This window comes from Nelumbo lutea, chromosome 2, assembly GCF_056320005.1.
Source record: "Nelumbo lutea isolate HS-2025 chromosome 2, American lotus-T2T, whole genome shotgun sequence".
NCBI lineage: Eukaryota > Viridiplantae > Streptophyta > Magnoliopsida > Proteales > Nelumbonaceae > Nelumbo > Nelumbo lutea.
Genome location: NC_142685.1, coordinates 14,884,340 through 14,909,721, shown reverse-complemented (window position 1 = coordinate 14,909,721; position 25,382 = coordinate 14,884,340). Strand labels below are relative to the sequence as shown.

Below are 25,382 nucleotides of genomic sequence, written 5' to 3'. Positions count from 1 at the left end.
AGACAAGCTACATCCGAACTCCATCCATGACATCGTAAGTACCATTGCCCTTTTCCACGATTACAACCGACCTCTAGACCTCGACATCTTCTCTTCGATCCTTTCCATAAAAAAGAACTCGTCCAGTGCTCTACCCGAGCACAAGCAAAGTTATTATATGTCTCCTCACCCTGGGTACAAGCTGTTGCATGAGCTCCCTAACAAGGTCCCGGCCTAGAAGAGACACTACTTCGTGGTCCGTAACACCAAGGGGTGGCCTTTCCCAACTCACAAGAGGGCAGCCATCCAAGACCCCGGCGTTAAACTGGACTCGAAGACAAGTGAGGAGGTCCGATCTTGGGCGAAGATCGCCTGAAGTTCGAAAACTTCATGAACGAGGAGAAGCTCATGTAAGCCGGTCTAAGCCCCCCTAGTAGGTCGCTAACTGTTGTACCTTTTCTTGTTTGTTTTACTTCGGTATTGTATCTAACTTAGTTCATCACTTGTTGCAATTGTCATGGACAATATCCCTGCCGATGAGCTCTTTGGGAGCATGCAAAAGGGGAAGAAAAAGAAGAGGGCCTCCACACTGAGACCACCATCTTTGACGTCGCCGCCTCTGCCCCCGAACACCCACCCGTTGCCGAAACAGCTTCCCGTGATCGACTTGGTTGAAGAGGACTCAAGCAAGGCCACCACCCCGCTGCCCAAGGAGACCACACTTTCAGAGCCTCAGCCCGTACCAACGATCGCCACTTCTTCAGGTAGCGATACTTCAGTCCTGAGCATTTTGACTCCAAAGTTTGGCCTTCTCAAGAGCAAGGATGCGGTATTCGTCGAGGAGGTTGCTCGTTGGGTTGACTTGCCGGTTGCTTAGCTCGGGGCCCGAGTGCCCACACATTGTATGGTGGTACGTACTCGACCTTCAAGTTGCTTTGTACTTAGATTTTTCTTCATACTTATACTCGCTTTCGTCTTTTGGTAGGTGAACTCTTCTATCCACGCCATGGCCTATCAGTTCGAGGTGAACTTGAAGCGAGCTCTCAAAGCCAAGGAGTCCTCTTGAAATGCCTACTCTAAGCTCAACTTAGCTTGCTACGAGATCAACTAGCTGAAGAACGACGTACGGGCTAAGAAGGAGCTATTGACTCTACTGATGGCCGAGAAGGAGTTCGAAGTAGAGAATAAGCAAAGGTGGCCCAGAAGAGAGAGAACGAGAACCCCGAGGCACTTGTGAAGGAGCAGACTGAAATTCTACTCCAAGCTATAGAGGACGCGAAGGCCAAGGCTGTAGAGGAGTATAAGTCTTCGGCGGAGTACCGCGAGAAGATGGTCTAGGTCGAAACAGCAAGCTACCACAAGGGATTTAAGCTAAGTAGGTGGTTGACCCGATGTGAATTTCCCCACCTCGAACTCAGTGCCATCACAAAATTTTAGATGACGAAGGAGATGGTCGTCGAAGCCGCAAAGGACCCAGACTCTGAGGAGGAGAGCGGAGACAACCTTCTCGATGATGATACAACGGGAGAAGGAGAGGGGGCTGATGTCGCTGAGGACCACATGGAGACAGATCCACCCGTTGACGCTTCCGCTAGGGATAAGGAGCCCCAAATTGACTGATGCCTCTTTTCTTGGACCCCCTTTTGTAAATACTTGATGTCCCGAGCCTTCGAGCTCGGCTAAACAGTTGTAATCTTTTCTTTATTTCTTTTTTCACTATGTACTCGAAGTACTTTATCAATGGAATACAAACATTTTGCAAAACTTTTCGTGTGCAAAATTTGTCTAAGTGTGGATTACTCGTGAGCTAGACCATATAGGAGCAAATTTTTTGGAAGTATAAATTATTCCCAAACTCAAGATTACTCCCGAACTCGAATAGGAATAATCGTTATTATATGATGGGGTGAGCAGACATTGTAGGGTGTACATGCCTGACCTGTCTGCACCTGGGCTACTTTGCGTTACCCATGCCAAAGTGACCGAGTTTTAATGAGCCCGTGCTGAAGAGGTGACCGGATCTTAAGTTGTGCCGAGGTTTCTTATCAGCTCGGCACCATAGCACTTACTCTTCAGGGAGTGACTTAAGGTCCTCTCTCAAGTTCATTGTCCATAGGATCAATTCGGTGGTCTTATAGACTTAGTCGTTTTTGCTTGTACTGAGGTTTATATGTAGTATCTCCTTACGTTATCGATATTCCAAGCTCGGGGTACCTACTTCCCTTCCATGGTCTCGAGTTCATAGGTTCCTTCTCCGAACACCCGTCATACCCGGTAAAGACCTCCCCAATTCAGACCGAGCTTACCCACGCCAGGTTCAGGTGCCATTACCTTACGAAGGACCAGGTCGTCAACTCTAAATAGTCGTTTCCTGACCCGGGCATTATAATACCGAGCTACTCGATGTTGGTAAGGTACAGTTTGAATGTGGGTTAGATCACGTACCTCTTCGACGAGGTCCAAACTAGTTCTGATCTCATCGTCATTTGTCTCTTCGTTGTAGGCTTTGAGCCACAATGTTGGTACTTCAATCTCTGTCGGGATCACAACTTCTATCCCGAATGTAAGGTTGAAGGGCATCCACCCACAACCCTTTAGCTCATCCAGTAAGCCCAAAGGACGTTGGGCAGCTCGTCCACCCACAACCCTTTAACTCGCACAAGACGAGCCTTTAGTCCGCGGAGGATAGCCCAGTTCGTCACTTCGACCTATCCGTTTGCTTGCGGATGTACTATCAAAGTGAAGTTTTACTAAATCCCCATCTTGGTGCACTAGTTCTGGAATTTGATGTCTTCAAATTGCTTTTTGTTATCCAAAATCGAAACTGGCACACGATGCTTTTCCAGAAGAAATTCTGCAAATTCCAGGTTGTAATGCTTACCAATGGTTCAGCTTCCACCCACTTTCTGAAGTAGTCTATTGCCACAACTAAGAACTTCCTCTGCTCGGTTGCTGACAGAAAAGGGCCAAGGATGTTGATTCCCTACTACGTAAAGGGCTACGACCTAATAAAATACTTCAAATTAGCAGCAAGCTGATGAGGGATGTTGGTGTGCCTCTGACATTTGTCACATTTATTGACAAACTCGAGTGCGTCTGCTTTCATCGTGGGCCAATAGCAGCACTACCTTAATGCCTTTTGGGCGAGGGCCCTGCCCTCCAAGTGTCCACCACATAAACATTCATGGATATCGTGAAGTACGAGCTCAGCTTTTGAGGGTCGTAGGCAACGTAGGTAGGGGAGCGTGAAGGATCTCTTGTATAGCCATCTGTCTATGAGGATGTACCGGGCTGATTGATGCTTTACCCTCTGAGCTGCATTACGTTTTGCAGGTAGGGTCTCATGGAGCCAATAATCAATGAGCGGGTCAATCCAGCTCGGTTCCGCTTGCAACATGGGAGTGACCTTTTTTGCCCCCTGAGAATGCTGGACCGAGGCAAGTCTTCTACGTACACAATTTGCATAGTGTTGTCGCTTGTGCTTGCTAGTTGTGATAAGGCGTCAGCTTCAGCATTCTTGGACCTTGGAATTTGTCTAATGATACAAGAGCTGAAGCATGGTAGGATCTCTCTGACTTTGGTTAAGTAGGCTGCCATAGTCGAGTCGCGTGCTTCATAGTCACCATTGACTTGGTTAACCACCAGTTGAGAATCATTACAGACAATAAGTTGTTTTGTTCCCATTTCCTTCACTAAGTTCAACCCGACAATTAATGCTTCATACTCCGCGTCATTGTTCGACTTCTCGAATCCGAACCAGAGAGCATACTCCATCTTCACCTCGCTTGGGCCGTACAATATCAATCCCGCACCACATCCTCGTTGATTGGATGAGCCGTCGACGTGGAGGATCCATGGTTCCTCGTCCCAGGTCGATGCCAACCTGACTGGGACCGGGCCACAATGGTTGATGCCTCCATCGTCTTAGCGGGCTTAGTCAGTTCAGGGGCTGGTGTGTTGAACGTGCATTCTGTTACAAAGTTTGTCAAGATTTGGGCTTTGATTGCTAATCGTGGCTCAAACCGGATGTCGTACTCACTAAGTTCGATTGACAACTTCATCAATCTTCCTGACACCTCGGGCTTAAGTAGGATATGCCTCAGAGGCTTATCAGTAAGGACAATGATGGTATGGGCTTGGAAGTATGGGTGTAGTTTCTGAGCTACTACCACTAGCGAGTACACCAACTTCTCGATATCGAGGTATCTAGTTTTTGCATCCTGCAACACTTTACTTACATACTAGACGGGTTTTTGAACCAGATCTACCTCTCTGATTAGTACCGAGATGACCGCCTCGTCACTCGCAGAGAGGTACAACTTCAACACATCTCCTTCCTCAGGTCAGGTTAAAATCGGGGTGGTACTTAGGTACATTTTTCAGCTCATCAAATGCGATATGACACTCTTTAGTCCATTCGAAAGTTTCATTCTTTTTAATTGCTTTAAAAAAGGGAAGGCAGTGACCTACCGATTTAGACATAAATCGATTTAAGGAAGCTACCCGGTCAGTTAGTTGTTGTACCTCCTTGATTTTCTAGAGTGGTCGCATTTCTAAGATGGCATTGTTTTTGTCCGGGTTTGCTTCGATGCCACTTCGGTTCAGTATGTAACTGAGGAACTTGCTTGACGTGACCCCGAAGACACACTTATTTGGGTTTATCTTCATGTTGTGTTTCCTTATAATTTGAAAAACAACATCTAAATCGTCAATTAAAGATCTAGAAAATTGGATCTTCATGACCATGTCATCAACATAACCTTCCACTTTATTGCCAATCAAAAGTTCAAAAATCTTATTTACAAGTCGCTGGAAAGTTGCTCTAGCGTTTTTTAAACCAAAGGGCATAACTTTATAATAGTATAGCCCGAGCTCAGTTACAAAAGTAGTTTTGTCTTGGTCAGTTGTGTTCATCGTAATTTGATTATAGACGGAGTAGGCGTCCATGAAATTCAGTAACTCATGCCCTGAGGTCGCGTCTACCAGGTGGTTAATTCTGAACAGGGGGAAGCAATCCTTTGGGCAACCTCTGTTCAGGTCAGTGTAGGCGACGCTCATGCACCATTTGCCATTGGCTTTCTTCACAAGCACGGGATTGGTGACCTAGCTCGGGTAATGGACCTCCCTGGCGAATTCAGTGGCTAGAAGCTTCCTGACCTCCTCATCGACTACCTTCCACCACTCCAGGTGAGGTTGTGTTTTTTTGTCTAACTGGCTTGACTAAATGGTCCACATTAAGTTTATGAGTTATTATACTAGGGTCAATTCCGGGCATTTCTGCCACAGACTAGGCGAAAACATCTAAATTGTTAAGTAAGAAACTAACTAATTGTGTTCGGAGCAGTTCACTTATCAGTGCACCGATTTGGAGAGTCTTGGTCGGTTCGATCTTAGACACTGGTATGTAGGCCGTCTTTTCCATCGGGGCAGCTCGCTCCTCGGTGTAATTTGTTGGTTACTCCGGTTCGATGCTTTCTACCAGTTTTGTCTTTCCCTTGAGGTTAGCCACATAACACTTCTGGGACTCAAGTTGATCGCCTCGTATCACCCCTACTTTGTAATCCGTCGGGAATTTCATCGCGAGATAGTAACACTATCGCGCGTAAAACATGTGTAATAGGCCAACCTATGATTGATTTGTATGGGGATGAAGTCGTGACCACCAAGAATGTGTGCTCGAATAGGACAATATTTGGCCACATGCCCACCTCCACTGGTATTATGACGCGACCTATAGGTTTGACTTCCTCTTCGTTGAACCTTACTAGTGGGGCATCTACTGGTTTTAGATCGCTCTGCTATAGTTGCAATTTATCAAAGGTTCCTTTGAAGTGGATATCAGTCGAACTGCTTGAATCCACCAAGATCCGCTTCATTTCGAAGTCATTAATGATCATCTTCATGACCAGGGCGTCGTCAAGAGGATATTGAATCCCACAGGCATCGTCCTCAGTAAAATAGATGGGTTCTTCGATCCAGGGTCGCTTGGGTGGGTTCTCTACTTCATGCTCTAGTTCTTGGACTAATGTTTTTCCAGTTGCTGTTGTGCACCCCGCTACAATAGATCCTCTAGTGATCATGTTAATCACCTCGCGGATCGGTCTTTTTTCTGGTAGCAGGTGAGGTGGCTACTCGTTTTGTCTGTTGCTTTCTGGGGCATCTTTCTTCCGATCTCCCTGTCAGTCCCCCTGTCCTTTTCCTCGTGCAAGATGTACTTCTTTAAGTACCCATGACGGATTAGCTCTTCGATCTTGTCACTGAGGTTTCTACAATTTTCTGTGTTGTGACCATGGTCCTAATGAAAGTAACAATAGACGTTCAGGTTCTTGGTCACTGAGTCTCCCCGTAGCCTGAGTGGCCATCTAACGATGGAGGAATCTTTGATGGCCATTAAGATCACTCTTAGCTTCGCATTAAGGGGAGTATAGTTGGTTCTCTCCATTGGTGGGGTCTTGGAATGCCGACCTGACCTGTAACTTCGTGAGGGGGACTTACTCCTCGAGCTCGGGGACTTGCTTCTTCACTTAGGGGACTTGCTTTTTTTCCTTTTCTTATTGCTCGTTCTTTCTTCGTCTCTTTTCCTCTTCTCTCCTTACTGGTTGTCGGTTTTCTAGTTTATCTCTTCTTTTTTGCTGATAAGCTGATTGGCCAACTTGAGGAACTCGATGATGTTCTTCGGCTTGTTGGCCACGACATGCCACTTGAACTCTTTGTAAGTGATTCCCTTTCGCACTGCGGTGAGACGTACTGTTGGGTCAAGGTCTGGTATTTGCAGGCATGTCTCGTTGAAGCGCTTGATGTAGCTCTGAATTGACTCTCCTTGCCTTTGCACCACGTTCAGATGGCACTCCTGTGACTTCGGGCACTTCTTACTGGCGATGGAATGGATCGTAAATATGTTTGTGAACTGCACCCAGCTTCTGATGGAACCTGACACGAGGTTACTATACCAGGTCCAAACTACACCTCTGAATGTGGTGGAGAAAGCCATGCACATGCAAGCCTCGTTGGCTCCGGCGAGATGCATTTGAGACTGGAATGCGTCTATGTGATTATTGGGATTAAAGGACGAGTCATACTTGTTTAGCAACGATACCTTGAAATCTTTCGACATTGGGGCCGCCAGGAGCTCGGGTAATAGGGGGATGGCCGGCTCAACAAAGTAGGTGTTGTTCTTGTGGCCACCGAGCTCACCTCCTCTCTTTCTCGACATTGATCCACTGGTGGACTGTTCCTTGCGGATGAATGGCGAGTCTTGCGACGTCGCCGTTGTTGCTTCTTTGGTAGTGTAGCGTTTGTACTGCCAACTTTAGTATTGTCAAGTACTTCAATCTTACTCCGAATGGTAGGGCGAGGTGGTTCGGGGGTTCTCGCTGCTTCTTCTTTGTTGCATACCCGATGCTGGCTACCATGGGGAACCGAGGGGTCTCCTCTCGAGCCCGCACCTTGGGCCTCGAGCTGATGATCTTTATTACCTTGATGCGGAACTTGCTGACTGTGTCTCTCGGGCTGGCTAGGTTTAGGCTTGTCCCTTGAGCTCTCTCTTCGGGAAGCAGGGAGAGTATGTCGTTCGCCTACTATACCCTGCGGCGGGGTCCATCCCAAGAGAGGGACCGGTACCTAAGATGTTCTCTCATCGCGGGGAGGAGACTGGCGGACGTTCTGGTGAGCTTGGTGCTGATTCTGGTTCTAGGTTTGCCTTTGATAATGATTTGCCAGCTGATTTGATTACAGTGGTGGAAATTGCTATTGATATTGCTGATAGAAGTAGTATTGTTGAAACTGATGGGTCTGCTGCATTTCGATCCGCATTGTTCGGACGCTCTGGACAAGGTCGTTGAATTGGGAGTGCCTGACCCTAGGAGGGATCACGGAAGGCTTCGAGAAGGTGGCACTCACTTGGCGGAGCGGGACACTCACCTGTTGGGTAGTGTGCGGCACGGACAGTAATGGGACCTCGGAGACAGTAAGGGGAATGGTGAACTGGCCAATAGTCTTTGAGGAACCTTGGGAAGTGATTGTATGCTGCTCTTGCCCCCCAGTAATGTTCATGTCACTCTTTCCATTGTGGCTGGATGGTGACATTGAGGTTGAAACCGAGACTGAGACTGTAACTAGGATTGGGATGACCTTTTGATTGTATCCCATAGACAACGCCAATTGATGATGAGCGATCATGTGGCGAGTTGGATCAAACTGCAAAACAGGGATCAAAGAGATCGAGGTGGATGACCCGGTGAGGTCGCTCCGATGCTTAAGTTAGTATTCTTGTTGTGGTTGCGAGCTAAAGTTTGAGTGCTAGAGAGCTTGAATGTAAGTAATCGCGCATACCTGAGCCTTGGAGAGGTTGTTGCCCTTATATAGCTGAGTTGTCATGGGTCTTATGAAACGGTTCTGGGATCTTTGGCCTGAGTAGATGAGATCCATTTTTGCTTTAGTCAGGGAGTAACGTATCAGTCAATGAAATCTATTGTTACTGCCTAATCCGGGCGGGGAAAGGATCAAGCCTGTCGTTACGGGGCTTGATCTCGTGAGGTTCGGAGTCCGTTGGGAAGCTACTAGAGTCGACTATGTGTCACTTCAGTTTTTGGGCTCCAAACTAGCTTTATACCGAGGTGACTTTATGCTGAAGTGGCTTTGTGCCGAGGTGACTGAACACCTGAGCTTTGAAAACTGCTAACCAAACTCATCTTACTAAGTTGTCATCCTACGGGCAGATCGCGTCCACGTGACCTTTACTTACTAGGTCGTGCCAAATTACCCCTCATCAATATATATATATATATATATATGTATATATATTAAAGACAAGTTTTTTTTTCAAAAGTTTTGTCATAATATAATTTAAACAAAATGGGGGTATATATGCCTTTTTAAAAACAACAAATAAAATAAAAATTTTAAATTAAAAATGCAATAAAAATATATTTAACATATGTATAAAAATTAAATTACAAAATTGTATATACATTTTTTATGTATATATATATGCATGTATTTATATATATAATATAAAAATTAATTACATGTTTAAATATATATCATATCGGATTTTTTTTTATCAGGTAGGGGTGATCCAAATTTGACCCAAATTTAAACAAATAATTTTCCTTTTTCAACCGATCTGACGACACAATCGGATTGCATTTGAATTCAAAACATATCATAATCCGGTCTGTTTGCACCCGTAAAGAGAGAGAAAGGGGAGGGAATGGAGATATATGAGTTAGGAATTTCATCGGATCATATCTAGGTAAACAGACATCAACCTTGTTATCATTTATCAAATCTATGGATCCAAAACCTGATATGTCGACACCCGGCTTATTGTGCTTAAAATGACAAAAAAAAAACTAATTATTATAATAAATGTATATAAATATATAATACTAAAATTGATAATTATAAAATATACATATAATAATAATAATAATAATAATAATAATAATAATAATAATAATAATAATATATAACAGTAATAGTAATAGTAGTAGTATTTTTTAATTAACCCAAATCTAAATTGATTCAAATTAAATTAAATGCACATCTAATCCAATTACTAATCACATTCAAATTCTAACATCCATATTGGAGACAATAGAGTCATCCAATGTAGACTTTTGGAGTACATTAACAACCCTTATATGAGTATATGGGTGAGGAAAAAATTGTTCAAATTTAAAACATGGTCGTTTGAAATTGCAGTCAAGTCAAAAGTAAGCATTTACATCATATAATAATAATTTATATTACATACTTATATGCATACATACATGCGTACCTACATATACAACAAAACTATCCACATCACCTCTTGTTGTCAATCACAAGTAGAGGCATTCATTATATGGTCCAAACGACCAAACCAAACAAAAAAGGAAAAAACCACGAAGATTACTTCAATTCGTTGGGTAATTCACAAAGTACCATGGAAAAAGATAAAATGGAGAAGTAAAATTGGACTTATATAATCAAAACTACTAATTATTTTTTTTACTCGATAAAATATTGCTAAAAGAAATTACAAATACACCTAGGAGGGGTCTCCTTCCAAATACTCACAATAGGACCTTAAACTTTGCTAAGCAATGAGCCAAAAAAAATATAGAGTATATGAAATGTAACAAATCATACACTTAGTTGTGTAAAGAATAAAAAGATAGAACATATATATATATATAGGGACCGTGCAGTGCATGGAAAAATCTGAAAGATTTAATCATTTTATTTTTCATTTAATGTTGACTTATAAAAATAATTATTGTTAATTGAATAGGACAGGTCAGTTCGGCGAGGTGTATCCCGAACTGTTATTAGGCAGGCCAGTTCGGCGAGGTATACCCCGAGCTGTTACAAGGGTGGCCAGTTTGGCGAGGTATATCTCGATCTGTAACGAAGTTGGCCAGTTGGGCGAGGTATATCCCGAGCTGTTACAAGGTTGGCCAGTTCGGCGGGGTATATCTCGAGCTGTTACAAGGTTGGCCAGTTCGGCGAGGTATATCCCGAGCTGTTACAAGGTTGGCCAGTTCGGCGAAGTATATCCCGAGCTGTTACAAGGTTGGCCAGTTCAGATTACTCTGGTTTTGGGCCAAGGGCGAGTTTGGGCCCCCCGTAGGGAGTTCAGTCCACTGGTGTCCCCTTGTTCACGCCTTAGGCTTGGCCCTTTTGCCGAGCTGTTGTTTCTACTACGTGTCGCATAACTGGGAGGTCGGGCCAAATCTTCCTTCATCAATTGCCCCCACTCCTAGCGCCAAGGGTCTTGCCCTGGTGCGTGGAGTTTCGCGAGGTAGTAGGTGGATTTGTCCCGTCCTTCGAATCTTGATTGCACGAGTTGCTTTTGCCAGGGCTCTTCGGTTTTCGAGAAGGCTGGAAACGTGCTACTCATAAATGTTGATGGTTGTGATAGCGCGCATTTTTAAATTTCAAAAATTCGCGCCGCTGGGACGTGACAGCGGGTCATTCAAAAAGGCGTGCCACTGCTGTACGTGGGTGGGCGGCTGTCAGGGAGATGTGCGGCGCAGTCAGTTTCGGAAAGACGCGTGTCGGCGAGACGTTGGTTTCAAGAAGGCGTGCGCTAACGTTTCGCTTTTTTCGGAAAGACGTGCGCCAATCACGTCTCGACCTTACGGGACGTGCGGTCAGCGAAAACGTGGGCTGTCGGATCGTCTTTGATCTGCACGGTTGATTCTTGGTTACTGTAGCTATAAATAGTGGGGGACCCCATTCGATTTGTCACTTCTGTGGTTTGTCTACTGAGCTCGCGTCCAACTTTTCAGCTCGCGTCCAAGTTTTTTCCAGCTCGCGTCAAGGTTGGTTACATAGCCTTCAAGGTTCTTTGGCTTGTTCCCGTCTCCGGAGCCTTCAAAACTTTCTTCCGGTGAGTACCTTCCTGAATCCACCTTTTCCTCAATGTCTAGCTTTGATAGGTCAAACGACTCAAGTAGGGCCGACGTAGGTTCTACCAACCGATCCGTATCCCCTGATTGCCTCAGTGATCCTGAGGTGGAACTCGAGGACTATGAACCAGTAGGCCGAGCCGCTTCGGACAGTTTGGCGTCTACCTCTCACCGAGGTCGGATGCTAGACAGGTTTGGTCCCTCGACCATGACGCCTGAGGGGCTTCAATCTATACTTATGTCTTACAACCTTCCTGGGGGGTATACATATTTTATTCCTTCGGGTAGCTTTCCTTGGGAACACGGTCCTGATGAGATCGTGATTTTTCGAGAGCAGCTCGCTGCGAGGTTGCGACTTCCTTTCCACCCCCTTCTCGTCGAAGTCATAAACCACTTCGGTGTCACCATTGGCCAACTCCATCCGAACTCTATTCGGAACCTGGTGGGGACAGTTTCCCTTTTTTGCGAGCAGAATTTCCCTTTAGACTTAGAGCTATTCTCCTCCATCTTGATGCTCAAGAGACAGGCGGGTTCTCTTCCTGGGGGAAGACGGGCGTATTACCTTTCTCCTCGCCAGGGCTTTAAGCTTCTGCACGATCTTCCTAATAAGGTCCCGGCGTGGAAGCGAGACTACCTCGGTGTGCGAAGTGCACAAGGATGGCCCTTTCAGACTGGGTGGGGTGAGGTCGCTCCTGATTCAGGTGTTATTCTCGATAAAGAGATGGTGAAGGGCCTCCGGCAATGGGCATGGCAAGGTTTAAAGTGCCATCACTACTTAACGGAGGCCAAGCCTTTTGCGGCCGGCTTGAGTTCGGGTAGGTTTCTAGCTATGCGGTTTCTTGCTTGCTTTGTTCTTTCATTTTTTCTGATGTCGAACTCGTTTCTGCAGGTGTGATGGACGCGGAGAGAACTCGTGGGGGGCGTCTGTTCCAAGGTATGAAGAGGAGGATGCGGGTCGCCAAGCGAACTCGTACCAAGCTGCCCCTGGATGAGGAGCCCCAAGTTCCAGACCACACGCCGGAGGATCTGCCCAGGGAGCCCGAGGTGACTCCACCGATGCATGAAAATGCCGGGGCGCCTTACGCTGAGACCACTCATACGGGTGCTCTTGCATACTCAAATGCTCCTGCCCACTCTGGGTGCGCTCATACGCGGGCTGGGCCCTTGGGTTCGGGAGCTCATGGGGAGTTCAGGAGCGTGTTGACGCCGAACTACGCTCTTCAGAAGAGTAGGGAGGCTATTTTCCCTGAGGAGGTCGTGGCGTGGACCGATCTTCCTTTGAATCAGGTCGCCTGCCGCGCCGTAACACATGCTATGGTGGTAAGTTAGATTCCGTCTGCCTTTTTCATTTTCTGTCGCTTTTGCTGTTATTGCTCACTTGTTTCTTTTGGTAGGTGAATTCTTCAATTCATGCCTTAGCGGCCCAAGTGGAGAGGAGCTCACGACAGGCGCGAGCTGCTGAGGCTGCCGCTCATGCTACTGAAGAAGCTTTTCGTGCTGCAGAGGTGAATACCCAAGCTGCTGAGGCGGCCGCTTATGCTGCCGAAGAGGCTGCTCGCGTCGCGATGGCCAGGCAGGCAAGGTCTCAGCGTGACACTGAGGCCATGGGGGTAGTTGTCAAGCACATGGAGGACTTGAAGTTGGATTTGCAGCATCAAGTCGAATATCTTCAGGAGGACATCAGGGAGAGAACACAGATTTTTTCTCAAGGCATTGAAGACGCCAAGAAGAAGGCCATTGAAGACTACATTGCCTCTCCGCGTTTTGACGATCTGATGGTGGGTTCTTATAGGAGGGGGTTCAAACTGATCAGGTGGATGATCCGGAACACGTACCCCGACCTCGATGTTAGTGCCATATCCACTTCGCGTATAACTCAGGAGATGGCCAATGCTGCCGATGGTGAGCCGGACTCTGAAGGAGAGGTAGGGCCTTCGGGTGTTGTTGAAGTGCCTTCGGGTTATTATACTCCTGTTTCTTGCAACGGAATAGAATCTTTTTGCCCAAGTGTTCCTTTTCCCTGAACTGATTCTTTGTCGAACTGAATATATGCTTGACTTCTTTGCTTGTTTACGCCGAGGTTCCTCTTGGCGCTGCATCGTGGCCCGTAGGACCTGATTTCGTCCACTTCGCTTGGCGGTTTATAGGTAGTATCGCCTTAAGTTCACGATGTTCCACGCTCGAGGTACTTGTTTGTCTTCCAAGGTTTCGAGTTCGTATGCCCCCCGAGCGCTCGTTTTACTTTATAGGGCCCTTCCCAGTTTGGTCGAAGTTTGCCCACGCCGGGTTCGGGCACCATAATCATACGAAGGACCAGGTCGCCGACTCGGAAGCTTCGTTGCTTTACTCTGGCATTGTAGTAGCGAGCTACCTGCTACTGGTATGCCGCTGTCCGGATGTGCGCGAGGTCCCTTACCTCGTCCAATAGGTCAAGGTTGGTACGTAACTCGTCTCCGTTTGTCCGATCATCGTATGTTTCTAGTCGCAATGTTGGTACTTCGATTTCCGCCGGGATCACTGCTTCGGTGCCGTAGGTGAGGTTGAAGGGGGTTTCTCCCGTGGCGGTTTTTTTTGTAGTTCGGTGAGCCCATAAGACACTTGGTAGCTCTTCGGCCCATAATCCCTTAGCTCGATCCAGACGTGCTTTCAGTCCGCGCAGGATGGCTCTGTTCATTACTTCCGTCTGACCATTTGCCTGCGGGTGCGCGACTAATGTGAAGTTTTGTTGAATCCCCATGTTCTGGCACCACTCTTGGAACTTGATATCCTTGAACTGCTTGCTGTTGTCGGAAATTAGCACCCGAGGTAACCCGAAGCGACATATTATGTTCTTCCAAAAGAAGTTTTGTATGTTTCGGGTCGTAACAGTTGCCAGAGGTTCGACTTCTATCCACTTCGTAAAGTAATCTACTGCAACGACTAGGAATTTTCTTCCACCTGTTGCTGGTGGGAATGGCCCCAGGAGGTTGATGCCCCATTGTGCAAAGGGCCACGGGCTGGCGAGGTATTTGAGGTCAGAGGCAGGTTGATGGTGGATATTGGCGTGCTTCTGACACTTGTCGCATTTTCTGACGAGCTCGACAGCTTCTGCCTTCGTCGTTGGCCAGTAGTATCCTTGTCGAAGTGCTTTTTAGGCGAGTGCTCTGCCCCCCAAGTGTCCGCCGCATAGGCCTTCATGAGTGTCGCGGAGTACGAACTTGGCTTCGGCAGGTCACAGGCAACGCAAGTAGGGGAGCATGTAAGACCGTCGGTATAACCGTTCGTCTATTATGACGTATTTGGCTGCCTGCCGCTGCACCCTCTTGGCCGCATTGCGTTATGTAGGGACGGTTCCGTCTATCAAGAAGCTCGCGAGTGGGTCGATCCAGCTCAGCTCTACACAGTTCTCATGTTGTTGTGACTTGCGCTGGCTAACCGGGACAGAGCGTCGGCCTTAGTGTTCTCTGACCTCGGGATTTGCCTGATGAAGTGTGACTGGAAATTGAGCAGGGCCTCTTTTACTTTTGCCAAATATGCGATCATGGAGAGCTCGCGTGCTTCATACTCGCCTGTAACTTGGTTGACCACGAGCTGGGAATTGCTACAGATGACCAAGTGTTTTGCCTTTACCTTTCGCGCTAGGTCTAGCCCAGCTATCAGTGCTTCGTACTCTGCCTCGTTGTTGGATGCCGCGAACTCAAAGCGTAGTGCGTATTCTAATTTTGTGCCGCCCAGGCCGCATAAGAATATTCCAGCCCCGCTGCCTTGCTGGTTCGAGGAATCATCCACGTGAAGGATCCAGGGCTCTTCATCCCAGTTCGCGTTTCGCCTGGCCAGGAGAGATGCCACACTAGCTACTACTTCACGGGGTTTAGACTCTATTGGCTCGGGAGCTCCGGGTTTGCCCGAACTGTCGACCTCAGGCTCGACCTGTAGGGCTTCGTGGCTGAAAGTGCACTCGGCGATAAAATCTGCCAAAGCTTGGGCCTTAATAGCAGTTCTTGGCTTGTACTGGAGGTCGTACTCGCTGAGTTCGATGGCCATTTCGTCAATCGACCGGAAACCTCGGGTTTGAGTAAAACTTGTCTCAGATGTTTATCAGTCAGGATGATGACGGTGTGAGCCTGGAAGTATGGGCGGAGTTTCCAAGCTACTGTCACCAGTGCGTATGCTAGCTTTTCTATCTGCGGGTACCTTGTCTCTGCTCCCTACAAAATTTTACTAACATAATAGATGGGTCACTGGACCCGGTTTGTTTCTTTTATTAATACCGAACTGACCACCTCGTCGCTTGCCGAGAGGTACAGTTCTAAGACCTCACCCACCTCGGGCCGGGCTAAGGTCGGTACACTAGTGAGGTAACCTTTTAGCTCGTCAAACGCGAGCTGGCAGTCCTGGGTCCACTCGAACCCTTTGCCTTTGATTGCTTTGAAGAAAGGTAGGCAGCGGTTTGCTGATTTGGACATGAAGCGGCTATGCGGCCGTTTAGCCTCTGAACTTCTTTTACTTTTCGAGGTGGTCTCATATCTAGAATGGATTTTATCTTGTCCGGGTTGGCCTCAATACCGCGCCGATTGACAATGTAGCCTAGGAATTTGCCCGAGGTGACGCCGAAGACACATTTGTTGGGTTTCAATTTCATGCTAAACTGACGCAGGATTTGGAAGACAGAATCTAAGTCTTGTATTAATTCTTGTGAAAATTGAGTCTTGACGACCATGTCGTCTACATAGCATTTATCTTCGTGCCAATCAGGGGCCGAAACAACCTATTTACAAGTCTTTGGAAAGTCGCCCCGACATTTTTTAATCCGAAGGGCATGACCTTGTAGCAATATAGGCCGAACTCGGTTATGAAGCTGGTTTTTTCCTCATAGGATGGGTCCATCCGGATTTGGTTGTAGCCCGAGTAGGCATCCAGGAAGCTTTGCAACTCATTTCCCGAGGTCGCGTCAACTAGGCGGTCAATTCTGGGGAGGGGGAAGCAATCTTTCGGGCAAGCTCGGTTCAGGTCGGTGTAGTCGACGCACATGCGCCACTTGCCGTTTGCCTTTTTTACCAACACCGGGTTGGCCACCCAGCTCGGGTAATGGACTTCCCTTATAAAGTTTGCTGCGAGGAGCTTCTCGACCTCCTCGTCGACCGCCCACCAGCGTTCTGGGGCTAAGTTGCGTTTCTTCTGTCTAACAGGTCTGACTACAGGGTCAGTATTAAGTTTGTGAATTATCAGGTCGGGGCTAATGCCGGGCATGTCAGCCGCGAACCAGGAAAAAATATCTAAATTTTGAAGTAAAAAACTCACCAGTTCGGTTCGTAGGGGTTCCTCGACAGAAGCTCCGATCTGAAGTGTGCGAGTTGGGTCCGTAGCCAAAGTCGGGATTGCGACCGTTTCCTCCGTGGGCGAAGCTCGTTCCTCGCCTTGCTCCGCAGGCCGCTCCAGTTCGAGGTCGTCGGCCGCCTTGGTTTTTCCCTTCAGGGCGGCAACATAACATTTGCGGGACTCGAGCTGGTCGCCCCGTGATACCCCCACACCGAAGTCCGTAGGGAACTTCATGGCCAAATAGTAGGTGGAGACCACCGCCCGTAGGATATGCGTGATCGGCCGCCCTATTATGGCATTGTATGGGGAGGGGGTCGCGACTACCAGGAAATCATGGTTGAGTCTGACCGCACAAGGCCATGTGCCGACTTCCACAGGTACTGTTATTTTTCCGAGGGGCCTGACTTCCTCTCCCCTGAAACCCACCATGGGAATGTTCATGGGCTTCAGCTCGCTCCTCTGTAACTGTAGCTGGTCAAATGTTGATTTAAAGAGGATGTCCGCTGAGCTGCCCGAATCTACGAGTACGCGTCTGACCTCGAAGTTGTTGATCCTTAGTTTAATGACAAGCGCGTCATCATGGGGGTAGCAGACCCCTCGCACGTCGTCCTTCGTGAAGAAGATTGGTTCTTCGGTCTTTGGTCTCTTTGGGGGGTTCCGTTCTTCGAGGGCCGCTTCGCGAACTGAAGTCCGGGCCGCTGCTGAGGTACACCCTGCTACCACCGAACCTCCCACAATTACATGGATGGTTCCCCGAACTGGCCTCTCTTCCGGAGGCTGTCGTTGCAACGGTTCGGCGGGTCTGCTGCTAGACTCGGGGGCATCCTTTTTGCGCTCCCCTTGCCGATCTGCCTTATTGTTATTATTGTTGTGCTGTACAAAGTTTCTCAAGTATCCACGACGGATGAGCCCCTCTATCTCGTCCCGGAGGTTATTACGCTGCTCGGTACTATGACCATGGTCTCTATGGAAACTACAATACAAATTCTTATTTTTCTCGTTCGGATTTCCCTTTAGGTGAGGTGGCCACTTCATGTATGGGGCGCCCTTGATCGTCATTAAGATCTCGGTCCGCCTTGTGTTTAACGGCGTGTAATCCGTCCGAACTGCTAGGGGAGCTTGGAACGACTGGTTCGGCTTCGGCTCCCGGGCCGGGTTTTTTCTGTCGACTGGGTTGGAGAGCTTGCTTTCCCTCTTTCTTTTCTCATTCCCGCCTTCGGTTTGTTGGTTGATTTCTTCCTCTGTCCTCATAAACTTGTCCGCGAGCTTGAGGAATTCGGCCACGGTTGCGGGCTGGTTAGCCACCATGTGCCATTTGAATTCTTTGTGCGTTACCCCTCTTTTGGCCGCCGCGAGCTGCACTGCGGGGTCCAACCGTGGTATCTGCAAGCATGCTTCGTTGAATCGCTTGATGTAGCCCTGGATGGATTCTCCTTCCCTTTGGACTACTCCGAAGATGCTTTCCTCCGTTCTGGGGCACCGTTGGCTGGTGACAAAGTGTGCGGTGAAGACCTGCACGAACTGGGCCCAACACTTTATCGACCTGGGGGCCAGGTTCCTGTACCAAGTGCGGGATACCCCTCTGAGGGTGGTGGTGAAGGCCACGCACATGCACGATTCGCTGGCCCTGGCGAGGTGCATTTGGGACTGAAAGGCGTTAACGTGGTCGTTGGGGTCGAAGGACCCGTCGTACTTGTCTAGAGGTGGGAGCTTGAAATTTCTAGGTAAGGGGACCGCTAGGAGTTCTGATGCGAGGGGGGAAGGAACCGAGAGAATCGGGGCAGCTCCTACGTTGTCTGAGCTCGTCTCTTTGCCTCTAAGCTCTAACAAGACACTAGTGGCGGTTCGGCGACTTCGCCGGTGCCTTCGTTGTTGAGTGGGCTTTGTACTAGCGCTGCTGGCCTCCATGTTACCGAGCTCGATGGGCCCGGAATGCTGGTAGTCTGCCGCTAGGGCGCCGAACCGGTTTTTCGTGAGCGGGAACTCGGGCTTGGAGCGCCGGGGTGCCGATCTCGCGGTCGAGGTTCTCGACCCGCCTGCGAGTTGCGAGGCGGGGATGATATTTTTCTCTCTTCAGCCTGGGGACGAGGCCTGGCTGTTAGGGGGGTTCTGGGGCCGGGAGGCCTTTCCCTGGTGGGGGCATCCATCCTGCGGGGAGGCCTTGACCGGCCTCGGAGCGGGGTGGCGAGGTGGAAGTAGTGGTTGGTTCAGTGGCAGTTGGGGGAATTGCTGTTGATAGTGATATTGGGAGATGTTGTGCAGTATTTGGTGCTGGTGAAGCTGGTGCTGCTGGAACTGTTGCATTTGGGCTTGCATTGCCCGCATGCACTGCATTAGGTCGTCCAACCGGTTTTGGCTGGTTGCTAGGGGGACGACAGTCGGTTCAGTAAAGGTTGTCTCAATAGGGGGAGGAAAGGGGATGCTTGTGGTAGGAAGGTTTACGGGCACCACTGCTTGTGGCGCGTTCAAGCTGGGGATCCCATCCACCGAAAGGGGGATGGTGAACTGTCCAACGCACACCACGGGGACTTGAAGTTGTTCCCCAGTGGTGTTTGTCTCCGTGCCATGTCCGGCGTTGCTGGAGGAGGCCATGAGTGTTGGGTTTTTTGAAGAAAAGGGGTTATGGAAGTTTGGAGGGAGGCTTTTTGAAGCGTTTCCCACAGACGGTGCCAATTGATGAAGCGTGATCCGGCCGGTCTTAGCTGTCAACGACCTTGCTTCTGAACTGGGTAGCTGGGAACCTGAAACGGAGGAGGTGAGGAAGCTCCGGGGGGGAACCTGGTGTAGCGGCTCCGAAGCTCAAGTTAGAATCCTTCAAAAGCAAGATAACACCAGATAGCGCAAAGTTTGCATACCTTCTTTGTTGGGGGCAGGGGGCTCTTATAATCACTTCGCGCACTCGCTCCGAGGCCATTGTCAGGTCGGGTATGATTACCCTTGCGCTTGTCAAATTGGCCGTCGTCCTTTCTGCTGGGACAAAACCGTCACTGTCTAACCGTCTCTCTAACTGGAGATGGTGGTGTCAGTGGCGGTGGCAGGGCAGTGGCCGTTTAGAGTGTGGCCGCCAAGCGTCATATCCCAAGTCAGTCAGGTGTGGCGCCCTCGGGCACGGACTTCCTCAGTGTCAGTCATGGTACGACTTGTTTGGTTTTGGTGCCCAGAAGGTGATGCGAAGTGGTGAGCGAGGCGAAGTCTTGAGTTCAGAGGTATCTATAGGACAGGTCAGTTCGGTGAGGTGTATCCCGAACTGTTACAAGGCAGGTCAGTTCGGCGAGGTATACCCCGAGCTGTTATAAGGGTGGCCAGTTCGGCGAGGTATATCCCGAGCTGTTACAAGGTTGCCAGTTCGGTGGGGCATATCCCGAGCTGTTACAAGGTTGGCCAGTTCGACGAGGTATATCCCGAGCTGTTACAAGGTTGGCCAGTTCGGCGAGGTATATCCCGAGCTGTTACAAGGTTGGCCAGTTCGGATTACTCTGGTTTTGGGCCAAGGGCGAGTTCGGGCCCCCCGTAGGGAGTTTGGTCCACTGGTGTCCCCTTGTTCACGCCTTAGGCTTGGCCCTTTTACCGAGCTGTTGTTTCTGCCACGTGTCGCATAACTGGGAGGTCGGGCCAAATCTTCCTTCATCACCCTCCGACCTAAATGACTTGATGACTTACCAGGTGTCTCGTGTTCATACGATTCGGATTTGGTGCCCACGATGTGATGGCGAGAATTTAGTTAGTGTTAGGCGTTGGGACGATGCACCGTATTTGTATTTGGAGTGTCAAGTGTGTACCCTAGAGAGTGTAGTGTAGGATCCAACATTCAAATAGTTCTAAGCAAGAAGCAACTCAGGTGCTTCTCGGCTTCTGGCCTTCTAGATAATCTCATCTACACGCTAACTAGTGGACCCTTATCTGTGTTTAATCCTTACCTGACACGCGGGAAGTAGCATTGCTGGTGAGGTGTAGACCAGTCAGCGTTGCCATGGACAATTGGGCATTACAGTGAGAGAGAGAGAGAGATTTAAGTCCCTTTACCAATGAAATCAAGTCTGACTGTCTAAACTATTTTCAGTGTGAAACAAGAAAAATATTAAAAGGTTTCATGAGTGGACCGCTTTTAGACTAAAACCCTGATACGGTCAGAGTGGGAACGGGGAACTAGTAGTGGACCATTTTTTTTTAGTTTTTTTATTCATTTTGTTAGAGTTTGAATTGCGATATCGGTCATTGTAGTTTCTGAATAAAATGGAGATGTGTTCTTTATTAATTACTATAACGAACTTGATTAATGATTCCAGTTGATGGATATGCCATTATTTTCAAAATAATGGCAATTATTGGACATTAAGTGCTTGCAAAAAATTAATATGCTTGAAAGACACGAAAAACCTATCTCCAAAATTTCCAAATAAAGCTTTTTGTGTCCTTTTTGCTTTATTCTCACACGAAAATATATGGAAAAACATATGGTAGCTAAATTGACTTCGGGTATGAGGGCTATCAGATCTTCTCAAAAATACTTGTCAAATAACCTCTAAGTATTGTTTATGATTTTTATAATGTTCTAAATTAAACAAACAAAAAAAAAAAAAAAACTAACAAATAGTGTTTTCACTGGCAATTATATAATATGATAATCAAATAACGCGTTCAATTCTTTTATTGGTCTTTGTTTTGTTTTTTATTTTATTTTTCTTATTGGGCGAGAATCTCAGAAAGACAGAAATCATCGGTTGATGGTGATGGGTCCCCCTACATTATATAGGGTTACAAGCAACGGGAGGAAGCGTTCCTCTGGTGAAGGTCTCCACCTTCAATTGAAGTTTTAGGGAAATTTCAATACTTATTTAATAATAATAATAAATAAATAAATACTGTCATATTTAAAAATATAAAAAATCATGTTATAAATTGGGTTTCGTGCTTTATATAAGGAGTTTAGGACCGCCGGTCTCAGGCCAGAACCTGGACATTTAGTTAGTTAATAAAGAGGCAAACCGGTTCGACCCGTGAACGGGATTACATTGGAGCGAGAGAGACAAGTAGCACCTAAGAATAGGAAATAGGAAGCTTGTTGGTTGATGGTTGGAAGCAACCGAACCCCGTTCCGGAGATAATCATAAGAATGATTTGACCAAATTCAAATTCCAAGTCATGGACGAAGAATAATCATTCGAGTCAAGCATATTACATTCAGATTCATATCAAGATGAGTCTCTTCTCTCTAACCGATTTAACCGGAATGTCGAGATGTGGCACTGACTAAACTGTCATCCCAAACATAGACATTCGTTCCCGTGAAGGCGTGAATGGTGAACGGTGAATGGTGATGACGTTGATGCCATTCTCTCTCTTTCCCAAATGGAAACTGATTTGTCTGTCCTCTCCGTTTCTTCCTCTGTGACCCAACTGTCCAAGCGCGTCCCATGAAGAAGGTGGGAAGTTGTCATTATTCTCCAAACCTTCCCATACAAATACCCGACATTTTCTCACACAACACCTACGACGATCTGGTCTCAGTTTCCAACAACGGGGATCAGAGACGCAGGGAGAGCCATCGGCCATGGTTGCCACCATGATCTGGCTCTCCGAGATGGGGAGCCGCTTCGGCACCGGCCTTAAGCGTTCCTTTGCGTCCTCTGATCCCAAGAAGAACAATAACCACCCATTCGGATTCCGTCAAGACAAGTCTCCCGTTCTCGGTATCCTCGCGTTCGAGACTGCCAAGGCCATGTCTCGCATCGTCTCTCTCTACAAATCCCTCTCCGACAACGAGATCTTCAAGCTCCGCAAGGAGGTCATGCGATCCCCAGGCGTCGCTTATCTCAATTCCACAGATGAAGCTTTCCTTCTTAACCTCGCCTGCGCAGAGAGGATTGAGGAGCTTGATCGCGCTGCCATTGTCGTCGCTCGGTTAGGGAGGAAATGCTTTGACCCTGGATTGAATGGGTTCGAACAAATATACTCCGACCTCAAGCTCGGGCTCATCGATTTAACGAAACTGGATTTCGGGTCCAGGGAGATAGAGAAGATCACTGACAAGATGGAGAAGTACACCTCCTCCACCTCTGCTTTGTACTCCGCACTTGAGGCTGTAGCTGAGTTGGAGGTATCGGAACGGAAATTAAAGCAATGGAAGAGACACCCCGGTCAGCTACAAGCACAGAAAATGAACTCCGATTTGTTCGAGCAGAAACTGGCGTGGCAGAGGCAACAGGTTCGACACTACAGGGACGTCTCCCTCTGGAGTCAGCCCTTCGACAAGAGCGTCGGTCTGATGGCTCGAACCATCTGCATCATCTACGCCCGCATATGCACCGTTTTTGGGCCCTACATTTCAGTTCTACCTCAGGTTCCAAACCGTCACTCACGTTCCACTTCGCACCAGTTTGATTACCCACTGTACCCGATTCGCGACAGATCGGTAAAAGAAATATCGGCATGCTCAAAATCGGGGCCTCTACCAGGCCCTAACAATCCCAAGCGGGGTTTGATCCGGTTTTGGAGTCGAGAGTCGAACCCGGAGGAAGACATGCAAATCGGTATGAGTGTGGGTTTTGGAATTGGGTTCAAGGAGAACCATTATTATCTGTTTGGAGGGGTTGGGAAAAGGAATAAGTTACTACAGGTGGCGCCACCATCGACGCTGGGTGGTTCGGGTCTGGCGTTGCGGTATGCAAACGTTATAATTCAGGTAGAGAAGTATGTCGACTCGCCGTGTTCCATAGGAAACGACACGCGAGAGCAACTGTACCAGATGTTACCGGCCAGTCTAAAGATGTCGGTGAAGGCCAAGTTGAAGAACACTTGGAGTAGGGAGAAGAACTCGTCCAAGTTGTTTATAGATGAATCGCTGGCAGAGGGATGGAGGGAGGCGCTGAAGGAGATTCTGGGGTGGCTTGCGCCCATGGCGCATGATACCGTCAAGTGGCAAACCGAGAGGAATTTCGAGAAGCAGAACTTCGACGCAAAGCCAACCATATTGTTGTTGCAGACGTTGCATTTTTCAGATAGGGAAAAGACGGAGGCAGCCATCTCGGAGGTCTTGGTGGGGTTGAGTTGTATATGTCGATATGAAAATGAACGTTCGGGTAAGGGTTCGCGTAATGTACCCCACAAGTAATACCAGTAATTAGTGTGAGTGGTGGTTTTTTTGTTTTTCAATCGTTTGGTTGAAATAAATACAGTAGATTTTTTGTCTTAATTTCTTCATTTTTTTGGGGGATGTTTTATAGACACCGCTTAACAATTCGTTAGGATCGATACTGTTTTATAGACACCTCCTTTGACGATTCTGACAATCATTAAAATCTTCCCCATAGTTTCATTTTACCAAAAACCTCCCCTGGATTTTTAAAAAATTCGGCAAAAGTCTCCCTTAGGTCAATGACCAAACGAAAAATGTCAACATTTACAAAATTACCTTGAATCGTCATTCAATTAATTTATAATATATCAGATTTGCCCTCAATCTCCTTCACTGCGCCATGCCTGTCTTGTATCTCAAACACCGTCTCAAGTACCTTCCCCTCCCTCCCGTGCTCCTGCACCGCCCTCTGCAGTAGCTCCTCCCCTCCCGTTCCTGCCCCACTTGATATAATCTTTTCTATCACCTCTTCCTCTAGGTACTCCCCTATTACCGTGAAATATCGACAACCCACCGTTTCTTTATACTCCACCATCATCCGCTGCCTCAACTCTTGGAAGTCCGTCAACTCCTTTAGCTTCTTTTGCAGCATGATGGTGACCGAAGTCCTTGTGCGGTCCACCGGCGTCCCTTCTCTGTATCTAGAGAGCCTCCTATTGGCAGCGTTGGCGCAGTCCATATCCTCAACTTGAGACTTTATGCTTCTCACCTTTTAAGAACGGTCACGATATCGGCATTGGTCCGTGTGTGCAGGGCTTTTAGGGTCTCCGACTAGTGGAGGCATTTGCTCTCTTCGTTGGCTTGCTGCAGTTGGCCAAGGATGTCTTTGGTGAAACTAATCTCTTTCACCATCTCGGCCTCCTATGGTCTATTTGATTTTGCGTCATCGTCACTACCATCTCTAGGTCGACGTTGCCAGCTTCCAAATCTTTCATGGCTTCTTTCTTCAGATCCACATAGCTGAGGAAGGGTTTTGTTATCAAATTGTTCATCTTGCTCTGTTTTCTCTATCTCAGTTGAAACTTGGAATCACAGAACTTTGGAAGAGAGAACACTTCACCTGCAAGAGTAGATTAGGGCTATATGATATGTTTTTCAATTTAAAGGACCCAATTTTGGAAATAATTTCCTTCCTAGAAGTGAAATATATATACAGATGACTTACAGTGATGCATTTATACCGAAGAATGATTTGAAAACCTGTATATAAAAAGTCTGGGGCTGAAAATATACAACACACTGTGTGCTTTATGATTTGGAAACCCGTGTACAAAAAACTCATGAGAATGAGCCCTCGTTCCCATTAGCTTCCTTGACTGGTAATGGAGGATGGTTGGCTATAGGACCCTCATACGGATGATCAATATCATCCTATTCCCCACCATAAGTATCTTGCATCACCTTATGTCAGGCGGCCAGGCCAATGAATTGTGCATTAATTAATTTTGTCCTAAAAACAACATTCCATTAGCACAAACAACCACTGGTTTGAAGATTTTTTATAAGAAAAATACTCTTTATCATTCAACAGGCCCATACCTCCAAAATACATTAAAATTTTATGGTTCAATAAA

The 25,382-nt window shown here is 47.5% G+C and overlaps 2 protein-coding genes and 1 pseudogene across 2 annotated transcripts; 1 reads left to right on the top strand and 2 right to left on the bottom strand.

Annotated features, from left to right (window-relative positions):
* Nucleotides 1-6,589: 6,589 nt before the first annotated feature.
* LOC148868756 (uncharacterized) lies at nucleotides 6,590-7,093 on the bottom strand. Its single transcript, XM_088969876.1, has one exon. The coding sequence runs from the start codon at nucleotides 7,091-7,093 to the stop codon at nucleotides 6,590-6,592; it is 504 nt and encodes a 167-aa protein (XP_088826002.1).
* Nucleotides 7,094-22,224: 15,131 nt separating this feature from the next.
* LOC148868755 (protein PSK SIMULATOR 1-like) lies at nucleotides 22,225-23,784 on the top strand. Its single transcript, XM_088969875.1, has one exon. The coding sequence runs from the start codon at nucleotides 22,225-22,227 to the stop codon at nucleotides 23,782-23,784; it is 1,560 nt and encodes a 519-aa protein (XP_088826001.1).
* Nucleotides 23,785-24,056: 272 nt separating this feature from the next.
* Nucleotides 24,057-25,018, bottom strand: LOC148868754 (syntaxin-111 pseudogene; annotated as a pseudogene).
* Nucleotides 25,019-25,382: the final 364 nt, after the last annotated feature.